Source organism: Cupressus sempervirens, chromosome 10 (assembly GCF_028749045.1).
Source record: "Cupressus sempervirens isolate cs-2001-9-10 chromosome 10, ASM2874904v1, whole genome shotgun sequence".
In the NCBI taxonomy this organism is placed as follows: domain Eukaryota; kingdom Viridiplantae; phylum Streptophyta; class Pinopsida; order Cupressales; family Cupressaceae; genus Cupressus; species Cupressus sempervirens.
The window spans coordinates 844,062,352-844,072,225 of record NC_143127.1 but is presented as its reverse complement, the minus strand read 5'-3'; the positions used below and the strand labels follow the sequence as shown (position 1 = coordinate 844,072,225).

The following is a 9,874-nucleotide window of genomic DNA, read 5'->3' as shown; positions in this document are numbered from 1 at the left end:
AATATTGTTTTGGAGGTGGTGTACTACTATGCTTTGACATTGGATTATAAGAAGATGCACCTTGCAATGCATTAAAATGCTGCCAATTCTTACATTCTTGTCTAAATTTATCAATGGGGATACTAGTGTGGGCATTTATCATTGGGGATACTAGTGTGAGCATGCTAATCCTTCTTACTACCACATAAAGTGATTCCACGAGTGACCCTCCCCTTCACTAGATAGTCAACATAGTAGTTATTTCTTGTTAATAGCAAATTTGTAGCTACTTGGGCTCATTAATGTCATCTACAATCAGAAGTTGACCCCTCCAAAACATCGTAACAAATTATGGCATTTGGTTCAAACTATTTCACCATAAAGAAATGATTTACAAATAGTTCTTGGAGTCTAAAATTCAAGATTCACTCAAAAATTTGAAAACAATGATATCAACAATTTGAAACCCTTAGATAATAAAAACATTTGCTACAAAAATATAGCACCTTTATAAAGACTCTTAATTTAACTTTTCTAGCATTCTTTTCAATGATTACACAATTTTTTAAAAACAATTATTTTCTTATTTTATTCCATAAATTGTTCGTAATTTTATAACTTAAAATGTAAGCCCTCTTTAACAGTCATAATTCCTCATTACAACGATCCTTTAAGATCTGAAGTACAAGATTAATTTATATATCTGTATGATCCTTTAAGATCTGAAGTACAAGATTAATTTATATATGTGTGCATGAATCTGTTAAACAACTGCTAGACACTAAATTAATAAAAAAATGTGTCGATTCAATTATTTGCACAAAATTTGCTCAAAGACATTGTACGTTGCCGTTTACATGCAGTCTGAGCTGTATTCACACTCTCTGAACAGTACGTAACTATTCCCACCATGGGAATGGCACACGATGGTGGAAAGTTGTCAAGTGGGGACTTGTTGCAGGAGTTTCCAACAAAGCCCAATGTACCTTTCATCAATTAATATTCTCAATTGAAGACTCGGTTTTTATCCAAGGCTGGTTCAAAAACGTGATCGTCACGGTTATGACTTGTACTCTTCACAGGTCCCCGCTGTATTCGTTTGGATTGTCATCAATTCTGACATATTTTTTCAGCAGGATTTGATAATGGCGGAAACAGTCCGTCTTTCCTTTCTGAAGTTAGAAAACAAATTGCATGTTGCCGTCTTGAGTAAAATATTCTCTTAGCTTATCTGGTTAAACATGATAAGCAGCCCCATTACAAATGCCTGATCTACTCCCTCTTTGATAACAAGGCTCAAAACATCATTCCCCAGCATTATGTCCGATTTCGCTTCCTTTCTTCTAACCTGCAGTCACACAAATTTTTCATAAGCTTCTTCAAATCTTCCTAATATAAGATAAAAGAAAGTTTACCAAATGAAAATACCTGAGCAATAATATCTCTGGAAGCACTGAATATTGTTAACGATGACTTGCACAATGACCCTTCAATCTGGTAAACACGCTGCTTAATTTGTCTACTTCCATCCACAAATACGTTGGCAATGGTTTTATTTGAAAACCCCAAAGACTTTGTAAGCCAAAATCTGGGCTTATTTGACTCTACCGGATCTTGTCTGAATGCTTCCCAACTCTTCCTAAAACTCCATTTCTGATTGACCCAAACAAAATGTTAAAGACCCCATTTTAGGAAAAAAAAAAAAAAAAAGATGGGAATAATATTGATAAGAGGAATGGAGAAGAATACCTTGCGCCGCATTGTAAGAAGAAGTTGGCCTTCATCATCCATGAGATGTACTTCGTTTTTTACATTGGATGCATAGTTATCCACTCTGAAAACCAGGTGTCCCATTGAATCGAAAACTGTAAATCCTTTGCCATTAAATAAGAGTGATTTCTTCCAAACTGTGAAGTGGGTAGATGAGCTTGAACAAAAATGTTGATCGATACAAACATGGGGAGATGAGATGAAAGATTGAGGACGAACTTGAGACATTCTTGTAGTCCCCAGCTTATAATCAGAGAACAAATTTGTTAAATAGTTATGATTTGATTCTGCTGCGCCCTAACTTTCTAATAAATATGTTAAAGACGTACCATGTTCGCTTCGGCTTAATACTCGCCGAGCAACCACGCGGTTCACGTGTGTAATGTGAGATTCCTTTTGGACGCTGTGTAGCCATTCCTACTGGATTCCTGAAATGCTTCAAGCCTCACAACGTGTTTTTCCCAAAGAAGAGAACTATTCTGATCTGCTGGTGTTAAGGGAGCAAGCACTTTATTTTTTGAGAAATTATTTTGTCTATAAATAGATGATGCTGGCAGAGAAAGGGATTCGAGCATGGGGTAACAGATGCCACAACCTAAGTGAGTGAGTAATGGTGAGACCCACAAACACGGGAGGATGTCATTACCACAAATGAACAGTTCTTTCAAAACAAAAATTGACGGATATACGCTTAAGTGTACCATTCATAAGGGAGATGTAATGAGTGGTATTCATTTTCAGACTAGTTGGCGACTTGGGGGGGGGATTTCAAGTATTATGAATCAAAGATGGGTTTAGTTTGTCGTGAAAATTATCATAATGATGTCACATGATGTCATATAATTTAACTTTTGAAAGTTCATATTTAACTACATTTTAGATGGAGTAGAATTGGGATAGTAGGCATTTCAAGAAAGTCTAGTGTTTTACCTTTTCGACTCTTGCTTAGATACAACGAGTGCTAAGTATTGCATTCATTCTTATGAAAGATGTGTTCTTGTGAACTATCACTAATGAAATATTGGTCAATGAATTTGACTCAAGAACCACACAATTAAATTCTCATAGCAAAATCATTAATCGTATTTTGTTGTTCAATGTGTACATTGAAGAGTTGTGGAAGGTTACTTTGGAAGAATTTTTTTTTTTTAATAGCCTTATATAATGCATGAGATCTATTGGTAGGATGCTCACCAAATAAATTTGTTTGTGCAAAAAAAGTCTCAATTGAGTGATATATGCATACACTATAGGGAACCAAACATGGCTTTAAAAGAAACTCATAAAGTAGTTTGCTTGTGTACATAGATCTAAAAGCCTTTTCAATTACCTTCCTAATAAACCAATATACAATAGAAATTATAACATGTAAATAAAGTAAATGAACACCCACAACATGCAACACAAGAACACCAAGATTTTTATCATGGAAACTCTTGGTTAGAGGGAAAAAGCACATTGCAAATTAACAAACAAAAGTCTAACTACTACAGCAATAAGATTTCCTTGGTAGGAGCATCACATCACCTTGTTAGAAGTATAACCAATTAAGAGAAACTATAGCTAATCTAAAAACTAATACAAAATCCTTGTTAGGAGATACTTGGTTAAGGAGTTAGAAACTCTTTCTAAGAGCCACTGAGTTACATGATTAAATTTTCAGACCTATTAGGACCCTATTCACCCTATTAGGAGTGACTTAGGTAAGGGATCTAACCTAAAAATCTTTTAGGATTCAATAAGTGGTAGTGATATAAATTTAGCACTCATGGATTGACAGATCCAATGCTCTTTTGTTCAAATTCTCTTCTATGAACTACTTTTGCAATACTTCAACACTTCTTCCCTAGCTTTCCAAAACATAACCATCCATCACATCTCTTTTCAACCCTTTACAATTCGATTTGCATCTCATTTTATTTGGTGGATAATCCTAAATGTACTACCATAGTCAACTTCCTAAGTAATTCAGCTTTGTGAGCGAGTACAATAATCCATTAATTTGAGTTCTTTAATGGCAGCCCCAAGCAATTCGCCAATAAATTAAATCACCCTTTAAATTTTACTCCACAACCATTAAGTTCTCTGTTGATACATTGTTCTAACTATCGTTACACATTCCCTTCCTCAATTCTTTGGCTATATGGAGAAATAGCTAATGCAACCCTAGACATGCATTGATATGACTCTTACGATGCTTCCATATGAACCAAACTACTTTAAAGATCTCTTCATGTCTTACCACTTATTCCATAATTGGTTATCTTGACATTAATACACCAATCACTTAGCAAATTCATTTGTTTGATCCAATTCTCTACTAGTATAACAGAGCTATCACCTCTAGAATGTTTTATTGCCCAAAATGACAATATCACTTTTATACTTCATGCTCTCTAACTTAAGAAACTTCATCATTATGTCAAAAATATCCCCCTATGGCATTGATGAAAACACTTAGTGAAAATTTGATTAAGTGTCTACTCTTGCAAAAATATTACTTTGATCAACAACATAAATTTACTCCCTTCACTTGATGCAAAAATTTATACATGACAGACCAACTCCCCATTTTACTATCTAAACAAAATTTTACTAACAACTAACTCTCATCCCTTTGACAATAATGACAAAGATATACAAAATACCAAAAATGTATTACTAGTACACACCTACATCATGCTAAATGCATCAACAAAATTTATCTTAAAGACCTAGCCTTATGTAGATTATCGATGATGAATATCTGACCACATAAAAGAAATACCAACTCTTCTAGTGCATCCATTTTACTCATATCCAATAATGCTAACATAATGTTTGTCTCCTTTATTCATTTTTGTGATAGATCCATTTTAGAAATCAAATTTCTTTGTAGCTCAAGCAACGTATCAATTGTCTTATGTTTGCTCAATATTGAAAATTTTTAGTTTAAGATTCTACAAACACTTTAAAAATTGTGGCTAAATTACTCACTAGATCAAAACAAGCAATTAAATTCTTCAACTCCTTTTGAGTTTCAGCTTTTCTCATCTCAATATCTTGTATAAACTTTGAGAAATCATAAATCATATTGACTTACCGCCTTCCTTTAATGCTTCCTTCACTTGGTTCACACCAAGTGCAATGGATTGAACTATTCTATTGACCTTTTCTTCTCATAATCTCTCTGCACTTCATGTGTAGTTGCACCTCCTAAACTTTACAAATTTTCACCTATAGATGTCACCAACTTATCCAATTACTCAATTGGTGGGTGAATGCACCAAGTTGTAGTGCCAAAAAGATGACAGACATCTTCTTCTTTTTTCAAATTTTCAATAGCATGTGCACACTTTTTAAGACTCTTATTTATGGGCTACAACCCGCCACCCGTCTCATTTTTTTGGTTTTCTTTTGTTGGTTTCCTTCTCTACCCCCAACAACGCACACACATTTTGTAGAAGGTGAAATCTTTGCTCACTTTCCTCCTCAAAATGCCTCCACGTTGCCGAAGATCAAGATCAAGATCATCAAGTATGTAAATTCTATTGGTTTTGAATTGTTTTATATGTTTTAGCTTTGTTTTGTATGTTTTTTTTAGTAAATTGCTTCAAGTTTTCTTATTTATTTAAAATGCAATTATTTTCTTATCAGGAAATGTGAATAATCAACCACTAAATTACAAGCCTAATCAACAAAATCAAAATGAAAACCCTCGTGAAGAAGAGCAAGAAACTCTGCAACCTCCACCGATTGAAAGGCCTCCTCCTAGCACCTAAGACAATATAATGAATGAAATAGTAAAAATGAAAAATGAATTAGAAGAAATCATTGGTAGGTTAAAAGCTTGCGAGAAAACTAATCCTATGAGAGCACAATTGGCATCCTCCCCTGATTCCAGGAGCCATGTAGCTTTTGTTAGTGGTTAGTAGGATATTTGGCATGTTCAGGGAGAAGAAAAAAGAAGATATTATGCAAACAAATTATCCTATAAAGATGTAAAAAAAGGACATATTGAAATGTAACATATGTGCATTGTTTAAAAATCTAAGAGAACGATAGATTGTTAAAACTACAAGGTTCCCCATCCATTGGTGCATCCATGATGATATTAGAACTAACTTTTGGGATAGATGGTGGATTGTCTTTGATGCCCCTCCCTACAATAATCACGAGGTTCCAATATATTTTTTAAAGAAATTGTATTGTGAATTTGTCCTCGAGGAGATCCCTAATTATTTTGACATGTTAGGTTCTCAAGGTAGAGGTGAGGGGTCTTCATTTGAGAGGCTAGGGGCACATTGTGATCCTAATGTAGTTAGGGTGCCTATTGTCAAGTCACAGGGTGAGCATGTCATTATTCCTTTAGTTGTGAAGGAACATGTAGACACCAGTACTCTAGGGACTATCAATGCTTTGATATAGACCCTCATTCATTACGCCATTCCATTAGTTGAGGAGGAGCCTTCTTTACACCACGGTTACATGTGCACATCATGTGGATCATTATGTATGTTTGGCTATCACATTAGAGACACTATAGATGGTGGGCTAGTCACTGATGACTTCCTAATTGAGACATTTTCCATTGACACACAAGTAAATTAGAATTATATAATAAACTAATTTGATCATCTTTCGTATGTACAATGGATGACTAATAAATTAGCATGTCTTGAAATTGTTCAAAATTCAGGGTACCTAAGTATTTATGGCCCTAATATAGATTCTCTGACCCCATTTTATGTCTCATCAACAGGTCGACAAGTATGTATTGATTTAATTATTTAAATTAATACATATATTTATTAAGTAATCATATGAAGGATTGACAAAAAAAATATACATGTGCATTATTGGAAATAAAAATAGGGAAAGTAAACTCTGAGAGAGGGGAAGGGTGAATCGGTACTTCAAAACTTTAACCATAAAACATTCATCACACATCCATTCATAATTTAGTATATAAACTGAAATAGCTAACTACACATTGCATCTATGGCATAAAACAAATTTAACACATGACACAATAATTTGGTTACCCAAAAACCCTCCAAGCAGAAGGTAAAATTAGGGTGGGGATGACACCCACAAATCTTCACTCTTGTAGATATAAAGTGTACCCAATTATGATTACAATGAGTTTGATCATAAACTATGATCTACCCTGTGAGGGGTCTGCCTTGCCAAATGCTACAAAGCCTATTAGGGTTCACCTTGTTAGAGGATTTACACTCACAATTAAGTAAGCACTTGGTTAAGATATTTACAAGATCCTATTAGGACTCAAAACCTGTTAAGACTACTCTGTAAGGAGATTTTCTCTGTATCACCTATTAGATTCAACACCATGACTTCGGTTAGCACTTCACTGCTAGGTGTCAGATCTTCTCTTTCTTGATAAATCCTTGGTCCTTCTGATCAGACATGTCTCCTCTATCTTTCCTCTATTATGTTTTGTTCTCCCTAACTAATTTTGTAATTTCATATCACTATCATAACCTCCATAGTCACCATGAATACTCTCTCTGCACTTAGCATTTGTCTCTCTGATGTCTCTTTCTCACTTCCAAACTCTTTAGGGTTTTCCTCCTTAAGTAAACATAGGTGGACTAGGGTTAGGTTAGAATCAATGGTTGTGGTTGATCCATATTGCTGCTTAATTCATCCCTTAATATGATTGGTTGCATGTACTACATAGAGATTCTCAATATGACTTGATCCTTATCTTCTATTTATAATCTTAAAACAATGCATATGTTGGCCAAAAAATGGTTTACATCGTATTTTATTCCATTACAAACAACTATGTCATAGACTCTTTATTCAGCATCCAAAGGCTTTGATGCTTGGCCATCACTATATTCTCAATGTTGTAACTTGGCTTCTGAACAACTCGACATAGATTGTTTTCTCAGCACCTATATCACTCAGCACACGCTAACTTGATTGGCTCCTTCTTTTGGCTTGACACTTGAGTGACTAGACATGTATAGGTTTCTCGACACATACTAGTGCTCGACATGTATTGTCTGGCAAGATGCTCGATATGCACTGTGTTTTCACTAGGTAATGACTTAAGTGTTTTGTCACTACCTTGTCAAAACCAAAATGAGATCAACAATCTCCCCATTTGACATCAGTGGAAAAAACATTTTTTCATGCATATACAACCTTATTATGAGCATAACTCAAACAATATATCTCGGTACTTGGCTCTCATACAAACTTTCAAATTTTCAAAATTTTGCAAAATGGGTGACTATCAGCTACACCTTATTTCTCTATTCCTCCACCTAAGTAAATATTTGATTTATGTTTTGTGTCTGCTTCTAATACTCCCCCTAAGTAAATATGTCTGATGAACTTCATATCCCCTTCAAAATTTCAAAACTCAATTCCCCCTTACTATCCTCGTTTCCAAAAATTTATAATCCCCTTTTTTGAAACTTACGTTATTTGTGTGATACACTTATAGTGTGGTTATCCAAGAATGATTTATGGATCTCCATTATTGTCTTTAGGGTTGCATCCCAATTATTGTTGGCTACCTCGAGAGATTGATTTTGAGTATCTAGCTGGGCAACAAGGTCAACTAAGCCACATGAGTTGAAGGATGAGAATATTTCTTCATCAAAGTCTTAGCCTAGGTTAGTTCCTTATGGAATACTTCTATGTGTGGAGTCAACATGGATTGGATGCAGATCAAGGTAGATCTGATATTTTCATCTTGTGCTTGTAGCTCAGCAAGCCTACCTTGTGGGGACAATAAATTCTAAAAATGAGTTTGGCTTTGACTAGGAGATAACTAAAGAGTAGTACCTGTTAATTATAGATCTCGTTGCAGTTGGCCAATAGCCCTCTAAACTATCTATGGGAAAAGATTTACATCACATAGCTTGGTGTATAGAAAAAAAATGTTCTCTAATACCTTTTACACACTCTTCACTTTGATTGCTTAGTCACCCTGTCTAAGTACAGGAGCACTAGATATCTTCTCCAGTACCTTGGCATGAAATTTTCTTTCAGACCATTCTAAAAGTTTAACATTTGAATCCTGGTCTTCATCATTTATTTTTTCAACAATATTGACAAGTTAATCAATCATGGGCTTATCTTCAATCATCTCAAGGAGACTAAAAGTATCATAGAATATGTCTTTTATCTTATGCAAAACATTCTTTTTCTTATACTCTATTCTTTTTCCTGTAGAATGCTCATATCTTCAATTGTGATTATTGTTAGATCAAACTTGGGCAACTCAAATACTTCATCTAAACTTACATCACCAAATGATGTATCATTTGCACTCTTGGATGTGCTAGGACTAGGCTTTGATATCTGCAGTGATGTAGCATATGTGCTTGGCCTCTAAAGAGTTTGACTAGTAAGAGGAGATACAAAAACTAGTAGTGTGACCAATGTCTCTATCAAAATATGTTCCTCTAGCTTAATAGTCAAAGCTGACTCTTTAGTCCTATTATCTACCTTCACTTCTTTGTGAATTTCACCTTGAACTTGTGGAATAGGTGTAGGGCTTGCCTCCTAACCTATATGTACTTCAGTACCATCCTTCTCAACAATTACAATTGCAGGAAAACATGAACTATTTAGGCTATGCAATGAATCTATTAACTGTGCCCCCACCTCTTTCATCTAAAATAATACAATGGGCATTGCAGATGTTGTTTCAAGTGTAATAATAGTTTGTGCCAGGTTTGCACTTTTATCTCCTTGAAGATCCTTTATTTTTGTCTCTTTTACTATTGTAAATTGAGGGGGCACGTTGGATGTGTCTTGTGGTTTCTCCCTTGCACATGCCATTTCCACCTTCTCAATCTCATCTACTCTCACTAGTACATGATTTGTGCATAACTTTGTTGTTGTGGTGGAGTCAGTTAATATCTTCTTCAAGTCTTCCATAGTTAATGGATTGATATTTTGAGCTGATGTATTAGGTACATCCTTGATGAGAACTAAGTCATATTGACTCACTGGATCTATATGTGGTAGACCAACACTTGACACCTATACATTTGGTATATCTTGCTACTACTCTTTAGCCTCTTGTGTTGTCTCCTCAGTCTCATCCACATTGCATCTTTATCTTGGTTATTCTTCACTTGCTCACCTTTCTCTACTT

At 34.8% G+C, this 9,874-nt stretch overlaps 1 protein-coding gene across 1 annotated transcript; it reads right to left on the bottom strand.

The window, feature by feature from the left end:
• Positions 1 to 648: 648 nt before the first annotated feature.
• Positions 649 to 2,223, bottom strand: LOC149536623 (protein LURP-one-related 5-like). Its single transcript, XM_089804606.1, has 3 exons — positions 1,729 to 2,223; positions 1,408 to 1,632; positions 649 to 1,327 (listed from the first exon to the last, which is right to left on the bottom strand). Exons 1-3 carry the CDS (start codon positions 1,975 to 1,977, stop codon positions 1,202 to 1,204), a joined length of 600 nt encoding a protein of 199 aa, XP_089660732.1. The 5' UTR covers positions 1,978 to 2,223; the 3' UTR covers positions 649 to 1,201.
• Between the last annotated feature and the right edge of the window lie 7,651 nt (positions 2,224 to 9,874).

Excerpts from the sequence above, each read along its gene's own strand:
- LOC149536623 (XM_089804606.1), bottom strand. The coding sequence starts at position 1,977 with ATGTCTCAAGTTCGTCCTCAATCTTTCATCTCATCTCCCCATGTTTGT. Across the intron at positions 1,633-1,728 it reads TTCTTACAATGCGGCGCAAG|AAATGGAGTTTTAGGAAGAG; the intron begins GTATTCTTCTCC and ends TGGGTCAATCAG. Across the intron at positions 1,328-1,407 it reads CCAGAGATATTATTGCTCAG|GTTAGAAGAAAGGAAGCGAA; the intron begins GTATTTTCATTT and ends GTGTGACTGCAG.